Source organism: Sitophilus oryzae, unplaced genomic scaffold (genome assembly GCF_002938485.1).
Source record: "Sitophilus oryzae breed Bouriz unplaced genomic scaffold, Soryzae_2.0 scaffold_172_pilon_pilon, whole genome shotgun sequence".
Taxonomy (NCBI): domain Eukaryota; kingdom Metazoa; phylum Arthropoda; class Insecta; order Coleoptera; family Curculionidae; genus Sitophilus; species Sitophilus oryzae.
Genome location: NW_022146424.1, coordinates 5,513,462 through 5,541,444, shown reverse-complemented (window position 1 = coordinate 5,541,444; position 27,983 = coordinate 5,513,462). Strand labels below are relative to the sequence as shown.

The 27,983-nt window shown below is 33.0% G+C and overlaps 1 protein-coding gene across 1 annotated transcript; it reads left to right on the top strand.

Annotated features, from left to right (window-relative positions):
• Positions 1-11,035: 11,035 nt before the first annotated feature.
• Positions 11,036-20,507, top strand: LOC115881522 (S-methyl-5'-thioadenosine phosphorylase-like). Its single transcript, XM_030899042.1, has 5 exons — positions 11,036-11,336; positions 11,612-11,746; positions 13,191-13,407; positions 19,555-19,717; positions 20,250-20,507. The coding sequence occupies exons 1-5, from the start codon at positions 11,147-11,149 to the stop codon at positions 20,376-20,378; spliced, it is 834 nt and encodes a 277-aa protein (XP_030754902.1). The 5' UTR covers positions 11,036-11,146; the 3' UTR covers positions 20,379-20,507.
• The last annotated feature ends 7,476 nt before the right edge of the window (positions 20,508-27,983 follow it).

The following is a 27,983-nucleotide window of genomic DNA, read 5'->3' as shown; positions in this document are numbered from 1 at the left end:
CACGCCATATATTAATTGATTCTCGGATTTTAGGAAAAAAATAAAGGTGAATTTCATTAACGAAGCATAGATATGCCTAAAATGTAAGGTTTTTGGCATACTTAACATTTTGTGAAAATGAAGAATTCATTTTGAATTTCAATAACAGCTACCTAAATTGTAATTTATTCTGTATAGCCTGATGTTTAGTTAAAATAAGCATTGTCTTAATAGTATTTTGAAGAGACATGAGTTCCCCATTGGATATCGGAATAATATATTGACTGGGCGTTCCATTTAAAATAATAGAGTATCTTGCTTTTAAAAGTGGCCAATATTCAATATTAATTTTTTGTCTTACCTTGTATAATTTTTTGGGTCATGTTGTAATTTGATTTAAAGTACAATCAAAGAGTACAATAGTTATTTTACCTACATATACCGGGTGTTGCATCGTCGGACGGGACATAGGAAATCCCATGTAAATTTTAATGGGGTCAATTATTGACTTCCCTAATTATTTTAGAGAATAATTCTATTTAGGTTTATTGAAAAGTACTAAAACCCACATTCAAATGAATAACTTTAGATATTTTTGATTAGCTCGTTTACGAGTAATCGCCGATTTCTTTTTAAATGTTTCTCCTTTCTTATGGCCCTGTATTTACTTATGAGTTTATGCTTATGAGCACCAGTCAAGGTAAAAGATAACTGTCAAATGAAGTTGTCATTTCAGAAATTTACCTATTTAGTGCTTTATTACTATTGAAAACTCATTCCTACATCGGAAATCTTAAAGATGTATTTATAAATACAAATTAATATGAATTAAAGTAAAATAAAGTGATCAATTACAAGGTTAATTATAGTATTATTACAATATTCAATAACTTATTAATTTAGGTACTATTAAATTGTTACAACTTTAGGATTTAAGAAGATGTTCAAATATTCCTCCATCGACTGCTAGACAATAACCCAGGCGACTATAAAATTGTCTTCTTACATTCGTTAGTTGGTAAACTGAAATTCTATTGCATTCGGCAGAAATAGCATTTTTTAACTCGTCTACGAGTAGATTTGGGTATTTTTTATCCTTGTGTATCCTGTTTTTTAAATGGCCCCAGAGAAAAAAATCATTTGGCGAAATATCAGGAGACCTTGCTGGCCAATTTACTGTATGATTTAGGCCAATAACGTTTCCGTTAAAACTATTGTCTAAATATTCCCGAACAGCCAGGGTACTATGTGCCGGGCAGCCATCCATTTGGTACCAAACTTCCTGATTTTCTCTAGCGGCATCATGTAAAGCAGGTAAAATATGATTTTTGAGTAGTTCCAAATAATATTCTGCATTTAAATTTTGCGTAAGAAATAATGGCCCGATAATATTGTGTCCGAATATCACTGCCCAAGGTAAACGTGCATTCGTCAGTGAAACATATGCTTTTTAAAAATTCCCTATCCGTGTTTGCTCTTTCCATCATATCAAAACAAAACGCCTGCCGCCGTATTTCGTCCCCATCTCGTAGCTCTTGGTGCTTTTCATATTTGAAGGAATAGTATTTATGTCGTTTCAAAATTCGAAACCCTGTAGTGTGATCTATTCCTATTTCATCCTCAAGTTTCCTTGTGCTTATCTTTCTATCGTTCTCTTCCACGCACAATAAAACTTCCAAGTCGGTATCATTTCTTGCATCTTCTCTTTGTTCCTGCCTTGCTTCACATCTGCAGTTATTTATTAGGGTAACTTTTTGGTCTCAAATCTGTGGATAGTCCTTGCGATTGTAGGTTTTCCAGGTATCGGTCTATTCGGATACAGAGCAGCAAACATGTCGGACACCTTTTGATAACTATTTCCTTGATAATACCATTTATTCATCAATACTTTTTCTTTGGTAATTCATGACTAATATTTTCGATGTAGGTATGAGTTTTTAATAATAATAATAAAGCACTAAATAGATAAATTTTTGAAATGATAACTTCATTTGACATTTATCTTTTACCTTGACTGGTGCTCATAAGTAAATACCGGGCCATAAGAAAGGAGAAATATTTAAAAAGAAATCGGCGATAACTCGTAAACGGGCTAATCAAAAATATCTAAAGTTATTCTTTTGAATGTGGGTTTTAGTGCTCTTCAATAAACCTAAATAGAATTATTCTCTAAAATAATTAGGGAAGCCAATAATTGACCCCATTAAAATTTACATGGGATTTCCTATGTCCCGCTCGACGATGCAACACCCGGTATAGGCTATACCGGGTAAATTCCAATTTAGGTAACTTTCATTGAAATTTAAAATTTGTTCTTCGTTTTTAGAACATGTTAAATATGTCAGAAACTTTACATTTTAGTCGTATAGTTCTCTAATGAAACTCACCTCTCTATATTTTAAAAAAAATGCTCTAAATTAACCTAAAAGCACCCAAAATTTCATTTCAATACAAACTGTCGTTCTCTTTGGACCCTCCGCGTCGTATGAGCGGTACCACCCTGTATATAGGTAAACAAGTAGTAGGAGTTTTTTAAGTATACTTTATTAAAATGATAGATACATAATTATTTTTTCGAGCTTTGTTAATGTTATTAATAATAAATTAAATTTTAAGAAAAAAATATAATTTAAAATCCACGAGGTGACTACAATAATTTTATTCGTTTGTATAAATTCTTTTATTCGGGTCATTGAGATAGTAGTGACGCTGCTAATAGCCTTGATGGATGGACGAATTTTACAAAGTGGTATCATCAAATGTGGAATTAATACTAGTTCAAGTCGAGTTTCTATCAAGTTTGAAGAACATTTGATTTTTGTTATGGTCATTTCATATTAAAATATAAAATATTTTAAATCTAAATAATAAAACGCTAATAGATAATAATCAAAATATCTGTATTTTAGATGCAAATAATTATTGAGCTAAAAATATCATAGGGTCGAGATAAAAAAACGGCGCCAAAGACGGCAGGGAATCGATGATAATTTTGGCGAGGTCAAGCCCTAGACTTCATTTACTAATTACCAATTGCCAAACGTATAATTCAATATGATATCATTTTGGAACAAACGACTCCATTTCTTGAAATGATGTAGCAATTTTTTCAAGACACTATACGGGGTTGTTCACCACATACGACACGGAGTATTGTAGCTAAACGATTAGATTTTTAAAAATTGTAAGTTTTGGGTTCGTTGAAGGTCTATTAGAGCTACAATTTAAACATATTTTTACAAGATACAGAGTGTCCCAAATAAGTAAAAAGGTTTATCACACTTAAACATTACCGTTTTTGAAATATTTTCAATTTTATGAAATTGCAGTAAAAATTTTAAGGCTTTATTTCTCCCAGAGTATCAAAGTTTTTAATACTAAATATTTACTGAAGATTATTTATTGATAAGATATTGTGTTGCAATAATAAAAATTTTACTACCTTATACAGAGTGTCCAAAAATTTATATTAAATAATTACTAGCTTTAAACGGCAATAACTTGTTTAATTTAAATGGAACACCCTATATATTTTACGTGAATCTATAAAAAAATACAACAACACTTTTTTTACATATTTTAAGATTTTTTAAAAATGTATACAGGGTGTTTCGAAAAATCTGGTTATTGATTAATCACGATCCTGCTTAAAGCGCTTGACGTAAAGAGCTGATTTTTGGAAAACAGATTGACTTTAGGGTGTAGAGGTTCGATAAGAAGAGATTTTTCGAACTTCGAATTCTAAGGGGGTCAAACTATCCCTCAAATATTAAAATATTTTTTATTTAAAAACCGGTGAGTTTTTCGAAAAAACTCTTAAACACGTATATTTTATTTTGTTGTTTTACATATTTTAAGATTTTTTATAAATGTATACAGGGTGTTTCATAAAATATGACCAATGAGTAATCGCGATTCTGATTAAACTGCTTGACGTTTAAAGCTGATTTTTGGCAAACGGATTGACTGTGGGGTGTAGTCGAGGTTCGATAAGGAGGGGTTGGTGAAAAAAGTCTTGGACAAGCATAATTTATTTGGTTTTTTTACATATTTTAAAATTTTTAAAAAAATCATACAGGGTGTTCCAAAAACTTGGGTAGTTTCTTAACCACGATTCCGCTTAAACTGCTTGACGTAAAAAGCTTATTTTTGGCAAACGGATTTTTCGAAAGTCAAATTCCAACGAGATGAAACTACCCCTCAAATATTACCAAGTTATATAATAATATCGCCATATTGTTTTTTCTGATGCTGACATAAATGTGAGAAAATTTTATCCAGTTTGTATGTTAATGGAAATTCTTGCTTTGCTTTATCATCACCATTACAAATGATTAATTCGACGCGAACAAAGTCGCTGGTACACGCTAGTATGACATAAATTAGGATTGACTGACGTATTCAATTGTTTTCGGTCACTCTCTGTTTCACCGGAAATGACTACAACTTTTGATTTTTAAATGCTACCCTAGGCATTTTTTTACTTTATTCGATAGAAAATAACACTCTGAATAAAATGACGCATATGGTTTATTTCAAATTATAACTTGCGGTACGTAACGAAGCTTTAACTGGAATACCAAGTGTCTGGTATCAAATTATTCGTAAAGAAATTCCTTTTCCAAATGTGCTAATGAGCCACCCTCGTTCCATTTGAAAAAATTGAGAAATTAATAAATATAAAATTGGAGCATTTTCTAACTGGCCAGGACAAAACATTAAAAACATTAGACGATCAAATCTATTTTTCCAAGAGTCCTTGATTAAGAATTAGTGTTTTTAACATATAGCACTCTAGATTGAATTTTAAAACATGATTTTTTATTAAGCGAGAATGTCAAAAGTTGACATATATGTTATTCTATTCAGAATGTAATTTTCTATCGAATAAAGCAAAAAAATACCGAGGGTGCCATTTAAAAATCAAAAGTTTTAGTTATTTTAGTTATTTCCGGTGAAACAGGAAGTGACCAAAAACAATGGAATACGTCAATCAATCCTAATTTATATCATATACTAATATTCCAAATCTCGTTTTTTTATCCGAAGAAATAAAAAAGTTATAGGGGTGAGCCACTTTTGAGCAGGGCAGGCGGAAGGACCGGGCGACCCGGGCGGCAGCCCGGGGCGCCGGGAACCAGGGGCGCATCGATTGGAATTAAAATATTTAAAAACAGTAATCAAAACAAATAGTAACGAATATCCAGTTCAATAATTAATCGGTACTGTCAGTTTCCACATTAACATATTAGCTATTACCACACCACATAGAGAAGAATATCTGACTAAACATTATAAACACTATACTATATCCTAGATGTATCCTATTATAGTTTACTGAAATTATGCTCAAAAAAATCCTTAGCATGAAAGCTTTGGGATAGTTTTGATTTCTTCTATTCTATATGTTTTGATATGTGGAGTGCTCTATCCGAAACTCTGGGATTTGTGAATTCATTTTCGTGGAAGAATATTAAACTAAATTAAATAAAAATATATAAATCGGATTTGTTCGTGGCATTTTTATAACTCTCAAAAGCTAACAACTTTTTGTAAATAATCCTTATTTCTATAATTCTTGTTTTTATAAATTTCTAAATAAACTGTAGTAATGCAGTGAAAATGGTAGCAAAATCGTAGAATTTTCTCATTAGAGGAAGCACACAACGAAAAATTTCTCACAAAGAAATGCATCTCAAACATTGGCTGATCCTCATTTTGCAGCCGACAAAACTGTTTGATCATAATACTGATTCCGCCCTAAATATGTAATTGATTGTGAAAAAGAAAGGAACATTTTCTTAAATTCTTAATAATAAAATATAATAAAAAAATAATGCAACTGCTTGCAATTAAATACTGTTATGTTTTCAAAGATCACTTATACCAGAACGAGACTGCCGAAGTTGGAATTCTATTTCTTATAGCTCTATATACCGGGTGTCTCTCAGAAGTTTCTCCCCCTATAATTTGTTTATTTTTAACACAGCCCTGGCACTATAGATTAAAATTTAAAATACGATTTTTAAGCGAAAATGTCAGAAGTTGACATATGATATGCCATTCTAATCAGAATGTCATTTTCTTTTGGAATAAAGTTGGAAATATACCGAGGGTGTACTTAAAAATCAAAAGTTTTAGTCATTTCCTGTCAAACAGGAAGTGACTAAAAACCATTGAATACGTCAATCAAACCTAATATATGGTCATATACTAACATAACAAAACTCGTTTTTTTATCTAAAAGAATAAAAAAATTATAGGAGTGAGTCATTTTCGAGACCGGGATAGAAAAACAACAATCGCAGACTAAGATTGAACGAAGAGAAGAATTTTGAAGTATCTTTAAGTGAAAATTTATTGTTAAAGTAGCATAAATATGCTTAGTTTGTAGTTAAAGTATAGGACTGAAGGAAAAAGAGAGTTATAATAACTGTTAAGGAGGGGTGGGGGGGCGCCAGATAGGGTACTCGCCCGGTCTCAATATTTTCCTTCCGCCGGCCCTGCTTTTGAGAAGCACCCGGTATTCTTCAATTCTTGTACCTGATTGGTTATTATATTATTTAATACTTTTAAAACAAGGGGCAAAATAATTGTCCGACTCACCTTGTTGATCTCCTTAAACGATTTTTAACATATTTAGAAAAATATGTACCTCATTCACAATAAAGACCTTGCGTTTTCAACAAATCTATTTTCTAGATCTGTTGTATTTATAAACCTTTGATCTATAGGAAATCGCAGCTTAAGAAATTCAGTCGACTTACATTTAGTAATTAACTATCAGATTACTTAATTACTTGGACAAAAATTATATCATTTTAATTAGCAACTGACATTACAATGTTTGACCATTTAGGATAGGTATATTTGTTTTTTCGTATTATTGTTTGTTGAAAAATATTTTTTTTTGAAAATTATACAAATAGAAAATTCCATATGAATGTACTGGTTAGGTTTATTTCATATCAATTAAAGTTTTAGTTACGTAATCGAGGACGCGATTTTTAAATTCATTGTTCCCAACCATGGACATATTCGGCGCCGTGCTGACTAACTGGAATTTAAATTTCGCGCTGGGGATTCAGGTGGTAGCCCTGCTGTAAAAAATGTCAAGTTGCCACATTTATTTATTTATTTCCTGCCATTGTCAAGCGTTGTTAGGAATGTGAGTTTTATTGATGTAAATAATAACAGTTTATATACACACACCGGAAAAGTCTAGGGATATTACAGTTTTATTCAGCCATCGTCAGTAATTTTATTATTTGCATTTCTGATATAATAAAATTAAAATAAACAAATAGTTTACAGGACGTATTGGAAATAAAAATGCGAAATTTACCGAATTTTTCAAATTTACCTTGATTTTTATTAAACTCAAAAAAATACACACATTTTTTTTAATTCTAAACTGTGAATTAAAAAAAAAGGTAAAACCATTTTTACTTAATAAAGGGTATGGCCTCCTCTACTGTTCATTACAGCCCTACATCGTCTCTCCATGCTCCTGATCAGGTTGTCGATCTCTACTTGAGGTACAGCCTGCCACGCTGCATTCACGGCCCGAACCAGATCCCTACGATTTTCACGAGGCGTACCCATTCTCAAAATTCTTCTTTGGACCGCGTCCCATACGTGCTCGATGGGGTTGAGGTCAGGAGATTGTGCCGGCCAGGGTAAGATGTTTAATTGATGAGCATTGATAAACTCACTTACCACTCTGGCTGTATGAGACCGTGCATTGTCATGCATGAGAATGAAGTTTCTCCCAAAATCATTGGCATATGGTAACACGACAGGCTCAAGAATTAAATCACGATATGTGATTCCTGTTAGAAACCTTTCAAGAAAAACGAGATCGGTTTTTCGGCCTAACTGGATTCCTCCCCAGACCATAACTGTTCCACCTTGATAAGGGTGCACTTCCTGAACATGATCCAACCGAATAAGATTTCCCGGTTCTCTCCATACCCTAAGCCTTCTCGAATCCGGATGAATTCCAAAGCGTGACTCATCCGTGAAGAGAACATTGGCCCATTGTTCATTCGACCACTGAACATGATCCTGAGCCCACAAATATCGTACCTCCCGATTTCCTCTCTTTGAGGGTTGAGCTCTCCAGGGGCGTCTGCTTCTTAAGTTGACCTCCCTTAATCTATTGCGAACAGTGTCAGGACTAACGGTTACATTATGTGTTTCCTGGAGAATTATACTAAGCTCTGGTGCTGTAAGAGTAGGTCGGCGTCGAGCATTTAATTGTAGAAAATGATCTTGCTGAGGGGTAGTAATGCGATGTCGCCCTGTGTGCCTTTCAGCAACATCACCACTTTCACGGTAGCGTGCACTTAATCGCGATATGTTATATGCGCACTTTGCGTTGTATTTAATGCTCTAGCTACCTCGATTTGGCGCATTCCAGCTTCGAGCATACCCATGGCCCTTAGCATTTCGTCTCTGTTAAGATGTCTACGCTCCATAATGTCGTTTAATACTAAGAGTTATTTGAATGAATTCTGGCCAGTTATCATAAAAACATAGCCAGTACAGGTTAAATTCGAACAATTCCTAGGTGCTTTTTATACATTTGACAAAAAATGCACAAACACTTCTGCAAATATCCCAAATTTAGAAATAACTAGTGTGACTACTTCGTTTCAATCGAAGTAGAAAGAATCGGCCTACAAATATGTGGTTGTTTATTCAAAACATTTATTTTTAACTTTAATAAAATGATATCCCTAGATTTTTCCGGTGTGTGTATTTATATCTAGAATCAACTTATATATTTATAACCTCATAGACATTGTTTCTGGGGTCGAAATATATGACCCCCAAACATATCTGCACTTATTTAAGACTCACCCTGTATAAAAGTGGGCAACGCTGTGCCGGTCAAGCTTAATCACGTGACTAAAAGTTTATTTGGTATGAAATGAACTATGGAGTGTAGAGGTAAGGAGAAACAACTCTTATGGGACTTTTATTGAAAAAGTGCATGGTGACAAAATGGGAAGAATAATTCTAAAAATGTTCGGCGCATGTCTTAAATTTTAGGTTTTTGCTACAGCGACGCCATCTTTCCTTTTTTTGACCATTTTTTGAATGCACGGAGTTGTTTCTCCTTATCTCTACACTCCATAGTATGAACTGTACCTGATCCTAACCCATCTTAACGTTTGAGATACAGGGTGGGTAAAATTTTTATTTTTTAAAAATATCTAACTTATGAAATTTGATACACGTTTTCTATGCATCAAAATGCCTTTGACGTATATTTTATTTATTTTAATCAGTGGCATTCATACGAGTTTTATATTGATTATTTCCCTCATCGTGAAATGGACCAATCAGCTAATCTAATTTTTCGAATAAATTTTGTTTAGATAAGTGATTAAATCCCAAGATCAGTTTAATCGCGATTATTTTTTCGGGTTCCTTTTGGGTTTTCTTTTTGTCAAATACGTCAGAATTTGATATGTTGACACGCGAAACCAGAGAGAAACTAGTAACTAAAGTGAGAGGGCTTGTGGAATAGGGCATTTCGTAGACAAGTTTATTTTGTCACCGCGCATCCCAGACGCGCATAGCGTTTAGGCGGTCAAAAAAGGAAGTTTTCAACTTTGCAAGTTAAACATTTGACAGGATTAATTAGATTGTCAGTAGCTTTTTCTATTTCTTAGGTTTAGAAGGAGATAACTAAAATCTGTTGATAATCGGAGCAAATCGGAGTAATAAATTGTTTTTAACTGAATGAGCCTGTTCTTTTAGCTTGTCAGAAGAGAAGATTATTGTCATTATTGATTATTTCAGATTCCACGATTATTCGGCATTTTTGTAATTTTTGTTTTGTGGTTGAGACCCAGACAAAACGTTTCATTTAAAGGTAAGTTTTATCTCGGTAATTATTTTAACATACCTAATAGTAATAGTGAGTGCACATAATAATCGTACATTGCTAATTTAATTTTTTTAATTTAAAACATCACATTCTTTTCTGATACCTATGGAACGACTAGGTATTATACCTGGTCAGAGACAACTTCCTGATATTATTTCCAGTAATACAAATTATTTTCTTCAAGGGAGGGGTTCTTGTTATAGAATAAAGACTATCAGAAACATTGAATACCTACGGGATACCTACTGATACTCTGTGCGAGCTCCCAACCGTGCTTCCCTGTTCACTCCCAACCAAGTTAGATAAAAAAGATACTGAAGATTGCAGCCTTGAGTTGAAGTATGGCAAGGAGTATGGAGTTAAATAAATTGTTATGTTTCTACACAGTATTTTATTTATAAGTTTTAATGCTTTAAAGTCTAATAATAAACTTTTGTTGTCAACAAAATAATCTAAAAAAACTACGAAGGTTTCTTATTATAAACTTGAAAGATTAAGATTCGGTTCAAATATACAAATTTTAAATTTTTGGCGCCAGTATATAGGTATGAATGCAACCTACTATATCGATAATGCGCTCATAGTTCGGGTTAGACGCCAAAGGCCGCGCCACTAACACAGTCTTTAAAAATTAACGTTGATCGGTCTCTCTCACTTTAGTTATTAGTGTTCTCTCTGTGCGAAACGGTCCTCGATGCATTGTTGGGATGCGTAACCAAGGTAGGAGAAGCACAAATTTAATATTACTTACGAGACGTCATTTTGAAACGTCTTTAAATTTTATATACCGCTAGTGAAAATTAATTCAGGGTTTAGTAATGGTTGTCCGAAAATGTTAAATTTTATAGTTAATAAAATTCTTATCGTTATTTGCCTCATCCTAAGTCATTAGCTTCATTTCAGTCATTCAGGAAATGATCTAGCCGTATATCACTCAACCTATAAATTTAATTGATTAAACTACCCAAATATTTTTTTGCAGAAAATAGTTTCAAAATATATTTGAATAGTTTAATCGATTAAATTTATAGGTCTCGTGATATAATATGAATATTTTTTAATAATAAAATGGGGTGCTACCGGTGCTACCCATGTGCTACCTTAGATCTTATATATTTCCATAGTTATTCACGTATCCACGTAAGTATAATTGATCTAAGAAAAAACAAAGTAGACATATCTGCGTATTATTTTACTGTCACCAAAATTTTTTTGAATGTCACGCTACAAATTTTCTGTGAATATTACATAAAAAAATAACTACAAATGAGGCCCATTAAAATTGGAATTATAGGTGGATCTGGATTAGACGATCCCAACATTTTAAAAAATCGACAAGAAAAAAAAGTAACTACGATTTATGGGGAACCATCTGATGTTATGATAGTGGGGGACATTGAAGGAGTGCCTTGCGTTTTGTTGGCTAGGCATGGCAGAAAACACGATAAGATGCCTGGTATATCAATTTTTATTTGTTATTTAATTTATTTATGGTTTTTAAGTTTATGTTTCTGTTCTGGATGCACTTCTGCTTCTAATATTTGGCAATATTGTCTAAAATTCGTTATAAAGGTTCAAATCCTCAGCTACTTAATTCAGAATTATTCTGAATTGCCAGTTACTTTAGGTGTTGAATATTTTTTGTAGATTATTATTTATTTTGAAGATGATGTACGGAATTATTTTGATAGATTCTTGTACTTTTCAATTGATATTTACTTTATATTTAAGGTAATGTTAACTATAGAGCAAACATATGGGCTTTGAAAGAAGAAGGTTGCACCCATATAATTGCAACGAATGCCTGTGGTTCCTTGCAAGAAGACTTTCCCCCAGGAACCTTGAGTGTTGCAGATGGCTTCATTGGTAAGTATTAAGGAAAAATGAGTACTACTCTGATTTCGGCCTTTCATTGTTTTTCTTAAATTTTATAGCCACGTTACAAGCAGGTAATCGTAATTTACCTAGAAGTATCATTATTTGCTAAAGGTACTGGTTTAAATCCTAATAGGTGACAGGTGATGTAAGACAGGTTTGACAGATGACGTCACTCCCTCCTCCACCCTAACGTCTGTGCTGAAGTCACTCTGTCCTCCACCTACGTCACTCCCTCCTCTACCCTCCATCACCGGGAGGAGGATGCAGAATCGGTCATCTCTCTCTGCTTGTGTGCAACCTGGAATACACCGTTTTTTCCTAGCGTGAGAAACGTAGTCTTCATTCACAGCAGCGTATAAACATCTCAAATGTTTACGCACTGTTATAACAGTGGAAAAATCAATACAATTAATAATGGCAAATGACACTCTCGCAAAATCAAACATTAATGATTTAGTAGCAAGTACGATTTTTCATTATTACATCCGTCAGTTATCAACTTTTGACTATTACCTACATTAGAAATTGTGATTTTGCCAATATGTGCTCAACGCTTATCCAGAACACGATTCGCATGGCAACGAGAATACCAAAATCGACTGCTTTGCGTTTCGCTGATCGAATACTTGCGCTCACCGCTTTGAAAGCGTAACGTTTTTAGGTCGAAGTTACAGAATACGGGCCCAGAGCCCGAATTCTGTAACTTAGTAAAACGCTAAGCGCTCTTAGACGCTCAGCGTATATGACGTTAATTTTCACTTAGCGCGCATTTAACTACCGATTTGGGTATTCTCATCTGACGCGCTTAGCGTCTTTACTGCGATTGCGCTAAGCGAATCGAAAACGGCTACCTTGAAGGATCGATTTGTTTGTCGAACTGTCAGTAAAAATAGAAAAATTGTGATTTTGTGAGTTTTATGTGCTAAACGAATCGAAAACGGCTACATTAAAGGATCGATTTGCTTGTCGAACTGTCAGTAAAAATAGAAAAAATTGTGACTTTGTGAGTTCTCTTGCTCTTTAGTGAAAACTATACTTCTTCTTCTATAAATTCCTCAATAAGTAATTGATAATTTACGACTTGGTTTGGTTTGGCTATAAATATTGTTCAAAACATCGAAAATGCTGAGAAGTGTCTTCAACATTTTCGTTTTTATCCACATTTGACTATTAGATACCTGAGAAATTGCGATGCTGTCAATATGTGTTCAACGCGTATCCAGAAAACGATTCGCACGGCAACGAGAATACCAAAATCGACTGCTTGGCATTCTGCTAATCGAATACTTTTGCTTTCCGCTTTGAAAGCGTAACGTTTTTATGTCGAAGTTTCAGAATTCGGGCCCAGAGTTTGTCTCAAGTTCGTAGACTTCAACTTTCAAAACAAACCTTACTGAAGTTAATGGTGTCATGTATTTTTGCTATTTTTTAGATCGAACCACAAATAGGAAGCAGACTTTCTACGATGGCGAACCGGGTCATCCACCAGGTGTCTGTCATTTACCCATGGAACCAGCCTTTCATCCTTTGGTGCGACAAATCATTTTAGAAGCCGCTTGTGCAGCAGGAATCAAAATTCGAAACACTGGATGCATCGTGGCGATTGAAGGACCCAGATATTCTAGTAAAATGGAAAGTCTTATGTACCAGTAAGTAGATGTTTTAAATGGGACATCTTATTATCGTAAAAAATGAACTACTACTATGACACAAAACTATGACATAAAACTACTATGTATTTTTGGAATCAAAATAAGTTCTTTGAACTCCATTTACCTCTGTACAAAAGTTCTTTGTCCGCTAGAGGGCATCAAACTTTAAAAAAATAAACACATTTTTTCAGATATTTTAAGGACCGTTATTCCGACTTGAATGAGATTTTGGGTGTCTATGTTTTGCTAAGTGCTTGAATATTTGACTTTCACAAAAATCAAGAAAAAAGTACGGGAAGGGTGAAAACTACCCCCACCCCTACATAAATTTTAGTATAAATATTTTCCTACTCAACCGACGATCGAGTTTTTTCGTAAAATGGTCCCTCTAGTATTTATTACATTTTTTATCTCTTGTAAAAAACTCCACGTCGCATAGTTTTTGAGAAAACATTTTTGGAGAATTAATTTTTCCAAAGCAGCCCTACAAAATATACGGGGAGTTATACAATTAATATAAATCTATACTAATATACAGGGTCCGGCAATAGTGCGTCGGGCATCTGTAGCTCCTAGAATAAAAACACTAAGAATTTTGTTTAAGTGCATATCTGAGATATGCTCTAGGACGTATTCCTGGAATATATTTTAACTTCTATAGGGTGGCTCAAAAAAGTGTGAGTGGATTGGGATAATTTTTTTTAAATGGAACACCCCGTATATTATTGCATTTTTGGCCTCTTTTCAGATCACTTTACATGATCCTAACATATGAGTAAGTATATCTCGATAGTTTCAGAGATATTAATAAATACATAAAAAATATATATTTTTCAACCTTTCTTAAAAAAGTTATTAAAAATACAAGAACTGTTCTAAAATCAATACTATATTAGATATTTACTTTAGATGGTCTGTACTTACTTTGCTATAAATATGGTAACCGAAATATCATACAGGATGTTTAAAATTTGACGCCAAACTTTCTAAAATATAAAATAATGTTTCTTCGTTATTTTAAATGGAACACCCTGTATATTATTTTTTCAATAGATAGAGAATTAAAAAATGAACATTTTTTGTATTTAGAGTATTTCAAAATTTTTAACGGTTTCGCAGATATTCGTGGTTTTATATTTCATATAGCATTTTCCATAGTAAATTTCTATCAAAGCCACTCAATGATTTTTCTCTCGTATTTTACCATTGAGAGAGCCATGTGAAATAATACAGCGTGTATCTGCCAAACCATTAAAAATTTTGAAATACTTTAAATACAAAAAATGTTCATTTTTTAATTCTCGGCTATTTATAACTGCTCTTTCTAGGCCACAGCCGCCGCCTTTTATACCGACAGGTAAAGAACTCTAGAATAGTCCATAGATCGTTAGGTGCATAGAGAAGGTTTCGATTGTTCTCGTATGTACTACTCCATTCCAGTAGAACTCGATACTTCTCGAATCTTCGAATGAATCATTACGGTGTCTATGCGATGTTAAGGTCATCCGAGGGCGGGCCATATTGTCAGGTTAGGTCGAGTCCACACCGGTCCGCAACAATATAATTGTATAAATAATTTATACAATTTTCCGTGGACATAGAACAAGTGCGTATTTGTTAAATCAAAATAAGTTGATTGCATATAATCTACCTTTATACAAAAGTGGTTCGTTTGTCCGTTAGAGGGCATCAATACAAAATAAACCCTAAAGTCCCTCCCGAACGTTAATTAATTTAAAATCTATTATTTTTTGTAGCTTTTAAAGAAACTTATTGTTAAATGTAATTTGTGATACTAACATAAAATTTCATATGTTTGTCAACTATATTATTAGAGCATAATAGATTTTATTTCCCTCCATAGCTTGATGTGTGAGCGTTAGACAAAAAATGTAGTAAATATTATAAGGACCATTCTACGAAAAAATTGGGTGGTCGGTGGAGTTATTCGAGAAAATATTCATACTAAAATTTATGTAGGAGTGGGGGTAGTTTTCACCCTTCCCGTACTTTGTTTTGATTTTTCTGAAAGTCAAATGTTAAAGTAGTACTTAACAAAACATAGACACTCAAAATCTCATTCAAATCAGGATAATGGTCCTTAAAATATTTGAAAGTTTGATGCCCTCTAACGAACAAACGAAGCACTTTTGTATAGGGATAAATTGTATCATTTGTATCCAATGAAATTATTTTGATTCCAAAAATACGTAGTAGGTCTATGTCCACATAGATGCTTTCCATAAAATCAATAAAATGAAAAATATACGAAATAATATGCATGTACTGATTTCCTTCGAAAATCGACAATTATGAAACTATGAACTCTTCCTGGACACAAACGGTACATTGTGAGACAGAAAATTGTAGAGAGAAGCAAACCCTATAACATAGGATACAATATTTTAATGAACAGCGCTTTCCATAAAACCAATAAAATGAAAAATATTCGAAATAATATGCATGTACTGATTTCTTTCGAAAATCGACAACTATGAAACTATGAACTCTTCCTGGACACAAACGGTACATTGTGAGACAGAAAATTGTAGAGAGAAACAAACCCTATAACATAGGATACAACATTTTAATGAACAGTGCTTTCCATAAAACCAATAAAATGAAAAATATTCGAAATAATATGCATGTACTGATTTCTTTCGAAAATCGACAACTATGAAACTATGAACTCTTCCTAGACACAAACGGTACATTGTGAGACAGAAAATTGTAGAGAGAAACAAACCCTATAACATAGGATACAACATTTTAATGAACAGTGCTTTCCATAAAACCAATAAAATGAAAAATATACGAAATAATATGCATGTACTGATTTCTTTCGAAAATCGACAACTATGAAACTATGAACTCTTCCTGGACACAAACGGTACATTGTGAGACAGAAAATTGTAGAGAGAAACAAGCCCTATAACATAGGATACAACATTTTAATGAACAGTGCTTTCCATAAAATCAATAAACTGAAAAATATACGAAATAACATGCATGTACTGGTTTCTTTCGAAAATCGACTACTATGAAACTATGAACTTTTCCTGGACACAAACGGTACATTGTGAGACAGAAAATTGTAGAGAGAAACAAGCCCTATAACATAGGATACAACATTTTAATGAACAGTGCTTTCCATAAAACCAATAAAATGAAAAATATACGAAATAATATGCATGTACTGATTTCTTTCGAAAATCGACAACTATGAAACTATGAACTCTTCCTGGACACAAACGGTACATTGTGAGACAGAAAATTGTAGAGAGAAACAAGCCCTATAACATAGGATACAACATTTTAATGAACAGTGCTTTCCATAAAATCAATAAAATGAAAAATATACGAAATAACATGCATGTACTATTTCTTTCGAAAATCGACTACTATGAAACTATGAATTCTTCCTGGACACAAATGGTACATTGTGAGGCAGAAAATTGTAGAGAGAAACAAGCCCTATAATATAGGATACAACATTTTAATGAACAGTGCTTTCCATAAAATCCATAAAATAAAAACGAAATAATATGCATGTACTGATTTGGTACTGATTTCTTTCGATAATCCACAACTATGAAACTATGAACTCTTCCTGGACACAAACGGTACATTGTGAGACAGAAAATTGTAGAGAGAAACAAGTCCTATAACATGGGATACAACATTTTAATGAACAATGCTTTCCATAAAATCAATAATATGAAAAATATACGAAATAATATGCATGTACTGATTTCTTTCGAAAATCGACAACTATGAAACTATGAACTCTTCCTGGACACAAACGGTACATTGTGAGACATGGGATACCCTGTATATAAATTTATACCAAAACGAGGATACTTGATAATATAAAACAAAAATATGATACAATAGCTATTTATGTAACTAGTACCTAAAATGATGTTTTTTAGGACGAATCATTACTGTTTGCGGACGAGGCGTTAGCCGAGTCCGAAATAGTAGATGAGTCCTAAAAAACATAATTTAGGTACGTGTTACATACACTATTTTTTGTCATACGCTTTTTACAGTTTTTTAGAACGCATATTTGCAAATTTTCCATATTTGAAATTATAATGTTTGAAAAAGTTGGCTTATAAATTCATATCTTAGTAACGAGTTTGTTTATTTCATCGCATTTTGACATGTCATTCGAAATTTGTCACAAAATCACACAAATTCATCAACAATTTTAAAATGTTCCAAAATCCCGAACATATTGCTAATAAGGCCAAAGAAATCGTGTTGGATTTACTTCCTGTGAAGTCTCGTGCCATTTACCAGAAAGAATATGATGTTTTAATGAATGGAAAGACAAAAATGGCGTATTCGTTGTAAATGAAGATGTATTGCTAAATTATTTCCACGAAAAAGTAAGTACCTAGGTACCTATTTAAAAGAGGCTTTTAAATTAAAATATTCTTAAATTACAGTCACAAACATTCAAACCATCGTCAATTTGGTCGAAATATTCCATGCTGAGAGCAGTGTTAAGTGTTAAAGAAGATATTTATATTGACAAATTTCCAAAACTTATTGCTTTTTTGAAGAGGAATTCGGTTGGTTACGAGCCTAAAAAGTCTAAGGTTTTGTCCATAAAAGAGATCGGTGATTTTTGGCCACGGCTAGTGATGAAACTTATTTACTTACTAAGGTAAGTTTGCGATAATGATTTTTAAAATATATAGATGGTTTCTTATTCCATTGTATTTGATTTTTAGGTAGCTCTTGTCATTGGCCTTTGTGGAGCATGTAGAAGAGAAGAATTGTACTCTCTACGAGTGCAAGACATCATAGAAAAAGACAACAGCTGCCTTTTAGTTACCCTTGCGGATACAAAAACTAATATCAAAAGAGTGTTTCCGGTGGTGAACGAAGGGAACGTTGTCAATCCAGTTGAGTTGTATAGAAAATATGCTTGTCTTAGGCCAAAAAATGTACCACATGATTATGTCTTCATCTCTTATCGTAAAGGAAAATGCACCGTGCAACGAGTCGGCATTCATTCATTTGGGAAGATGCCATCGATTGTAGCAGCATTTTTAAAGTTGTCGAACCCAAACGAATATACAGGTCATTGTTTCCGACGTAGTTCTGCTACTCTTGCTGCAGATGCAGATGTGGATTTTACATCGCTGAAACGCCTAGGAGGTTGGAGGTAAAAATTTTAATATTTTCCGATCTTGTTCTAAACAACAATAATTATTTAGGTCGTCCACAGTGGCCGAAGGTTACATAGAAGAATCTATTGAGAAAAAGAAGAAAGTTTGCAAACTGCTAATGGGGGAAAAGAAAATCGCGACCACTTCCACGGATGTATTACCAAGTACATCATCGTTCGCATTTACTCCACCTCATCAGAAAGTAAATTTACCTGCCAATGGAGGAGTCGTTTCGATTGCAGATGCAAGTTTTCAAAATGCACAAAATTGTTCATTTCATTTTTATTTTTCCAAATAACTTAGCTTTTGATATTGTTAGTATTTAATAATTTAAAAATCAAATACAATGGAATAAGAAACCATCTATATATTTTAAAAATCATTATCGCAAACTTACCTTAGTAAGTAAATAAGTTTCATCACTAGCCGTGGCCAAAAAATCACCGATCTCTTTTATGGACAAAACCTTAGACTTTTTAGGCTCGTAACCAACCGAATTCCTCTTCAAAAAAGCAAAAGTTTTGGAAATTTGTCAATATAAATATCTTCTTTAACACTTAACACTGCTCTCAGCATGGAATATTTCGACCAAATTGACGATGGTTTGAATGTTTGTGACTGTAATTTAAGAATATTTTAATTTAAAAGCCTCTTTTAAATAGGTACCTAGGTACTTACTTTAAACAAATAACTTAGCTTTTGATATTGTTAGTATTTAATAATTTAATTATAAATATATGTATAATTTTATGTGATTTTGTGACAAATTTCGAATGACAAAATAAAACAACCAAATAACGAATTTAGACATTTTAGTCCATAAAGGTTGCCATGACGACCTTTACGGCCTAGGCCGAAAAAGAAACATTTTACGGACTGAAATGAGTCCGTAAAATAGCTGTTTTTGGGAGCGTATGACAAAAATTATATTACATGAGAACTATAATTAATAATTTTTTAGGACTCTCGGAGCCCATTTGGTAGGTATGACGACTGTTCCAGAAGCGGTGCTTGCAAAAGAACTGGGAATCATGTATGCGGTAATTGCTATGGCAACGGATTGGGATTGTTGGAGAGCTACTGGTGAGAAAGTATCTCACAAATCTGTGCTAAAAGTTTTTCAAGTAAGTATCTGTCAAACGTTTAAAACGTTTGATTTAAAAAAAGCGTTAAGTCTATCGCTATTTCGGTCTTTTCTCAACAAAAATTCTCAACGGAAAAAACAAGTATCAAAACAAAAAAAGTATCAAGTGTGGTATATTATTGTACTCAAGATATCGAGTTCTTTCAAAACCTGAAATAAAAATGCAGGTCCGTATTGAAAAAAATTAAGTTGGTCTTCGTATCTGACATTCACTATAATGATAGCCCTAATAAAGTGGCTCTGAGAATGTTCAATTAGTTTTTTGATTTTCTAAAAAGTAACGACAGGAAAAAATAAAATTGATTTTCAAAAAAATCATTTTTTTCCAAAAAACTCAGCAATCCTTTAAATTTTTAAAACTTTTTTGATGGTATCTTGGTAAATATCCCAAGGAGCAACTTTGCCCAATTTAAACATCTTCCTGTCTATTACGGCTTCCGAGATACCAATGCTCGTACCCCAAATTTGTAGCACCCTGTATAGATATTATATTAATTAATTATTTGTTTTAGAAAAATGTTCAGACTGTTCTTGGTTTGTTAAAAGTTCTAATTCCGAGAATGGGTATGGAGAATTGGGATGAATCAATTGCAGAAATGGAACAGCTAGCTAAAGACAGTGTTATATTACCCACTCATTAGAAATCAAGCTTCTCTCTATCCACGCCACAATCCACGCGGTGTCTATATCATTATAGATATCTATAACATTTGTAGTTATTTAAAAACCTTATAAATACTAAAATAAAGTTATTACGTACCTAAGTTAAATATAAGAGGTTTTTTTTATAGAAGTTTTAACAAATAACCGTACCATAGACTTCGTCAAAACACTCCTTCGTCTGTTTACTTCCTCGAAACGCTCCTTCCCCGTATTGTCGGTTTTTGGACGAAATAGCAAAGGAATGGGCTCTTTCACTATATTTTGGAATTAGCATAACTGAATAAAGCAATTAATTCTAGAATTTTCTGCTATCTCACTTTCGAAAAATTTGAAGTCGTTCTTAAGAAAATAAATAAAAACAAAAAAGCCCAGAATAAAAATCCGCACTTTATTAAAGCGACAACACGGCCGCGGCCGGGCCATCATGCTGACCCACTACCACCTCCACACAAGGTCATTCAACCTTTTCCAATATGGCGGAGATAGAAGTGCTTTACTTGGCGCGTATTTTAAAACCTGTTTTATTTCCAAATAGACATTTTTCACACAAATGTCGGGTTAGATTAGGAAGTACTCGTATTTCACTAATTTTTTAATATACAGGGAGTCTAAAGTTCTCCACATAAGTATGGAATTTTTTGTATTATTACTTTTATGAAAACATCAGTTAGTTACTTTTTATAAAAAGGTATGCTTTTTCAGAAAATAGGTAGTGTTAAAATATTCAAACTTAAGGTGGCATATATAGGGTGTTCAAAATCATCGGAAAAAGAAATAACCAGAAATATATGACAGAAAATAGCAATATAAACTAAATATTCAATTGCAAACACTTACCTAACATAGTTTAGAATTTACTGAACGTTTGATAAATATATACTATTATGGACAGTATAGGAAGTTACTTGTCTTAGTAAAAGCCTTGGCAAATGCTCTTGGAATTATAAACTACACTGGCTTGGGTCAAAAAATATGGAATATTTTTTCTATGTTTTGCATCATTACACAAATGGGAATAAATTTAAACTATAATAGGTGAGAATAAATAAAAAATATAATATGTGTTTCAAGATTTTATATAGAAAAAAAAACTAAATACCTTTTGGGGGGTTCGTGAGTAAAACTTACGCTTAGCTTAGTTTTCTTTACATAGGGCATCTCTTTTCATAGGGCATTGTCTTTGTGGTAAAGACGTCATTCCTTTTTTTTGCATAGTTCTTCAATAAAATTTTGGATATTCTGTATTCGGAACAAGATGGATTTAATAATAAATTCTGACGTATGTGAGGGGCAATTGTGACCTAAAAAAAGACTTATATCCAGGCCATTTATATTTTCAAATGTCAATGTTGTCAATATCTTTCTGTGATCTTTTTGATGTAAAAAGCTTGATTCTTCTTCCAATACTTTACTTATAGGGGGGTAAGTGGAAGCAGTAGCCATAACTACATCCTCACTAGGGTAACAGAGCCTTTGGTCTTTGGCCTTTTTGAGGCATATTTAATGCACTTCTTACCCGAGAACTACTAGTAGGAGTGCAATTATCTCTTTTAATAGCTGTCAACCATTTTTTACGAAGCTCGTCATTTTTGGGGAATATAAAAGCAGAAACCTTGGGACCCCTTCTATAATTCCCGTGACAATTTGGAACAGAGCATGTAAAAGGCATGCTACAATAAAATGTTAATACCTACCCTTTAACCTATCTTTTGATTATTGCAAGTAACCATTATAAAGTACTATGCAGACTGGCGGCGAAGGCTTTTTACTCATTTAGGTGTAATATCTTAATAAATACTTCAAGTTCTTACCTTAAAATAATTAATAATAGAGGAGTACGACAAGCACAAAAGTTTGAAGTTCCCTATGTGGAATGTCTGGTTTGGATTTTTATTACACTGTTATTTTATCACAATTTTCTGATCACACCATGTACTGAACACTAAGAACTAAACAAACGTGTTGCAGAAGCACAACAAACTAGAGATAATTGATTATTTCTGGTATGCAATCGGAACGAGAAACCACTACCGGCTTTTCAGGTTAAAGGTAAACAATTTAATAATGCGCTGCCTTCGCCGCCATATTTGCCTTGCCCATATCATGTTGATTGGCCTTGAGTTGAGGTGGTGCTGGTCAAATCAAATCGCAATGTTGCCAGTTGTTGGCTGGCGCACGAGCACGGTTCTGCAATGTGATTGGGCGTATTTTTCATACGTCATCAATTGGCGCTTTAAAATTATTTCAAATTAAAGCAATTTTGAGGGCCTATAAAAATTATTCAATGTTCTGGAACTATTTTTTTTGGATAAATATACTGAAAATAGTCTTCTATTTCAGATTTTGTCCTTGAATTGGGTATTTTATATTTTGTGAAAGAGCTCATTATCACGAACATAAAAAAATATTAAAATATATAAAATATATAAATCGATCTTGGATTTCATTCGTAGTTGATTTCTTGATTTGGCAGTACGTCTGTACAGGGTGTCCCATTTTCGTGTGTTTTGCAGGGTTTCTCGTGTATGAGTCGATATACAAAGATGCGGTTTTAACATTACGCAGTTACTTTTTTATGAAACTAAAGATGCTACATACAGATATGTCCTAGCTGTCTTACTTCCTAAAATACAGGGCGAATCTGAAATTATTGCATTTTTCGATCCCCTTTTTATCATACCTTATCGAAAAGGTGAAAACGGTCTCCCGTACAGTTTTTCACGTAGAATGTGGTGACGTAACTATTTCTTAGTTGGAATCTGTCTTTTTTTAAATTGACTAAAACTTATATGTTTTTTTTAAATGCGATATTTTGTATAAACTAAAAGTTTTAAATTCAAAGTTAGGTTAAGTTTAAATAGCGGACGCGACGCGATCAGAATTCTTTCCGATCCGATAACTATAAATGAAGAGAGTTAATACCACCTCACGTAAAGGAAATAACACCTGGCCTTATTAACGTCATGCACGCCTTATTAAGCCATGCACGCTATTCGGTTTAGCGATATCTCTCTATTACGCTGTTTATTGTATGTATTTTACGCGAGTTTATTTTTGCGCACAGGAAATTTGACTTGTTTGCACATCGTCATAAAAAACAATTTTTCGTACCACGAATTAGGGACAAGATTTTTATCTGTATACTTATAGGATACCTAATCTGTGCCTTTATAAACCATGCAGCCTTTGTCACAGCCTTTATACTAGACTTTTGTTCATATCTTTGTTAACAACCGATATTGGACTTCCTCGCAGTATTGTGCCACCTGTAGGAAGGATTATTATTAATTCTGCAAGTTATTGCTTAAAAATAGTCTTCATCGATTTTAAAATTTGGTGGAACTAATTATTGTGGAAATAATCCCACAAAATATTGATGTTTTAGTAAATGCTACCATACATAATCAAGTCAAATCTCGAAATTTAAACGGAATTTATTCAAGGCAAAAAAATGGTCATCTAGGAAGTGTACTCTTTAAATGAAAAATGATCTGTTATGTTATACCATTTCTCGGTAGATAATAAAATAAATTAATTATAATTATGGAACAGGAGGTTATTATTTGTTAAAGGCGGCAAAATATGAATTAAAGTGTTATTAAAATTATGATAAACATATAAAAATTTACATGATGGTATAATTTTGGGCTATTCTACAAAAAATGTTAAAGAATTATTAATTAGGATAAAACATTTAGTCTTCGCAATTCGTAATACAGGGTGGCCCATCGAAAACGTTCCGTAAGGCATAACCACGGCATATAAATCACACGGCAGGCTAACTCGCTTTGGCGGGAACGCTACGCGCATATCCTCGCGCACGCCGCCATTTGCGTTTCCATCAGCAGAAAGTAACCAGTGTCGTAGTTTTTTCAGCGACAACACACAGTTACGGCAGATTCGAGTCAGTAGCGTGCGGCTTAATTTATTTTGATTTTTTCTTGAGTGATATATTTTGTTTTTGTTGTTTTATTTTTGTTTATTATGTGATATATTTGGTTTTTCTAGTTTTATTTTCGTTTCTTATGTAATATAATTGCCAATAGGTGCCCGGTGGCGTAGAGGTACAAGCTCTCGTCGAATCCGTGTTCGAATCCTACACCCGGCATTTCATCAGCCGACAATTTTTATTAAAATAAAAGTAGTTTGGGTACCTAGGTCGACTCAGTCTTAAACATAGATAAAAGAAAATAATCTACTATTAAGATAGATATGAAACTTAATAGTAACATTTTGGGTCAAAGCGCCCCTCCGTGTTTTTAGTGGAGACTACGTTTAACCCAGCGCCTTCGCCTTTTCTGCTGTAAAGGTTTTTTATGTTTATATTTGAATTCAAAGGATTTATTTTTAAAGTTACACTGATATATTAGTATATCAGAGTAACTTTAATAAAACATAAGAATATATATATTTTACAATTTATTTTTTTATTTATTTTACAGAATTTCATGTAAATGATCGTAAGTCGACTCGCTGTCTAATGAATAGACCGAGATTTATAGAAGAATCAAACAACGAATACATACCATATATTTTTCTTTTATCTAAGATACATACCTTATCGTCTTTTGGAAACACGTACATTTTTGCAGTTTTGTTAGTTTCTTTGCAAGATGCAACACAACAAGAAAACACCATTTTTACAGTTAATAAATAATAAAACTATTTCTGACTATGATATTTAAAATTTAGATAGATAGAAAATTAAAAACAAACCAGTATTTGCAAACGCAGGCCCAAATTCAATAAAAATCAAAATTTTTCCTGCGAAAATCAGGCTTTTTCCTCTGAAAAGGTATTTTTTGATTTATCAGCAGTCATTGTCAAGTTGACAATATACAGGGTGTTTTCGAATTAGTCTAAAAAAATTATGGTGTGATTCCTCATGTGTTCTTAAAACAATTTTTATCTAACCATTGGGTCTAAAGTACTTCCTTTCTGATCTACAGGGTGTTAAAAATTAAAAAACTGCTTAACATAAATGGTACACCACTGCTTTTTTAAAGAAAATATATTTTTTTATTGACTGGCCATCCTTTTTCAACAAAATTGATCTTTTAAGTTTTTCTTGTTCATCAAACGGTTGTCGAGAAAAAAATAAATATACTTACTAATAGCCCGGCTTAATACATTTTCTAACGATTTTATATTTTTTAGATTAATTAGGAAACACCCTGTATATGCATATCACAGGCAACCAAATAAACTAGTAACCTCTAAAAATTATTTTTCCTACCACTAGCGACATACCGTGTTTTTAGTGTGTACTAAGTTATTTTATCAAAATTTTACCATATAAGTTTCCAGGCAATGGTCTTAAATGAGTACTTGGGATTCACAATCCTGAGGTAATAATAGGCGGTTGAAGCGTAGTGCTAGCCACATTACCTTCTTTTGTATACCGAACGGCTCTAGTATGGCAAGCTGTACCTTGCTGCTCCCAAGGCGTCAAACGCTATATACGGGAGCTATTATTATTATGTAATATAATTTGTTTTAGTAGTTTTATTTTTGTTGTTCAATAAAAGTTTAAAAGAAAACAGTAGTATACATATTAGGACATTCAGCTAAATAGGAAGATCTAATTAAAAATCTTAACAAACTTTAATACTGTGTGATAAAAAAAACGGCGTCCAGTTGGCTAGGAAATGACGATCGATGACATTTCCCATATAAATTTACATATAAAATGACAGCGACCTTCATTTCATAGCCATCGCTGACGCCGTTTTTTCTCGATCATACGGTATTAGTAAGATTTAATGTTAAATATTTAGTAAAATTTAATGTTGTATCTAGACATTAAAAATTAAATTTAAAAATCATTATACTATTAATTTAAATATAATTATAAAAGTAAATAAAATGAGTATATCCAAAATAAGTTAACAATACATTTTTAGGGCAAGAACATGGGCAATTGCAGCTAATAGAGAAGACTTGATTGAATATATAAATAAGGCCCACAAAAGGTACAAGTTGCGTTCTGTTCATTTTGAATTTAAAATGTTTACCAATTCACTTTGTAACCGTATAAAATACAATGCGGTACCTACTTTGTTTCCTGCCATGAAAAAATAGAAGTTTCTCCAAAAAATTGTGGATTTATTAATTTGTGAAATTTGAATATTAATAAAATTTGCTACGCCTATTGATGGGCATAATTTGTACGTAGCCTCTTTATATTGTTCAATAAATATTTTATTGGTATTTCTTTAATTCTTGTTTGTAACTCCTGGCATGTTTTTGTTAGTTGCATGTTTTTTAATTTTAATTGTCTATTCTCTACAGTGAAATATTTAATTGATTTTTTCATTTTTACTTTTCGAGAAGTATGCGCGGTTAACGATTCATTTGTTTGGACAAAAGTATTGTGTAAATAAAATTCAGTTTCAGTCAATTACAGTATTTTTTTAATACGACTCTGTCGTATCTTATGAGAAATTTTTTGATAAGTTTTAATCCGGCCCTGACTAGGAAACGATAATAGCGCCATCAAGGTCAAATTTTATAGAAATTTTAAACAATGGAATCTGTTATGTGCCATGGCATAACGGCCAGGGTAATTTTTTTTTCAGAAAATCCCCAAAAAACACGTCAATTTTGTTTGTGAGAGGGACAACTTTGCCCCAAAAATGATTGCAAAATCTTCAACCCTTTAAGCGGGGGTGTCATCCCCTGCTTTTTTCAAATAGGAAGGGGGGTCAAGTGGTGCCGCAATGAAAAGAGCTTTCTATTCTCTATATTTCTCCGCTTCGTTTTTGAAAATCGATCGAGTCATTGAGAAAATGTGAAGGATTGAAATTTCAAAAAGTTTATTTAAACATTTATCAGAGTAAATGATAAGGATAAATTCCTTCGACCAATTTGCTGTTTTTTCTTATTATTTCTAGATGTTTACGCATTTTTTCACTTGCAACAAGGTTGAACGATCAGTTGCGGTAGCTGCTAGATAGCTGTTCTGTGACTTGTGCGTTGAAGTTCTTCTCAATATCGTTAAACTTTTTAACAATTATGGTGTACTCACTTGCAGAAAAGGTAGAAATAATCGAAATTTATTTTAAAAATAATGAATGTAGCAATCGGGTTGCGCAGATATTCAATGAACGCCATCCTGACAAACACCTTTATGGCAAAATTGTTCGCGAGTTAGTAGCAAAATTTCTCGAAACTGGTTCCGTTATGAATAAAAAGAGGCAGAGGGAAAATCCTGTAGTTAATGAAGCTATGGAGGTATTCGTATTGGGCCAAGTTGACATGGATAGTACGCTGAGTACAAGAAAATTAGCCAATAAGACCGGCGCGAATCGTACAAGTGTCCAAAGGATATTAAAAAAACACAAGTTCCACCCGTACAAAATTCAGTTGGTACAAGAACTCAACGAAGACGATTTTGATCGTCGCGGGCTGGTATTTTTGGAAATTCTATTGTGAGTTGGTTTAACGATATTGAGACCGCACCTGATCGTTCAACCTTGTGGCAAGTGAAAAGATGCGTAAACATCTAGAAATTATAAGAAAAAACAACAAATTGGTCGAAGGAATTTATCCTTATCATTTACTCTGATAAATGTTTAAATAAA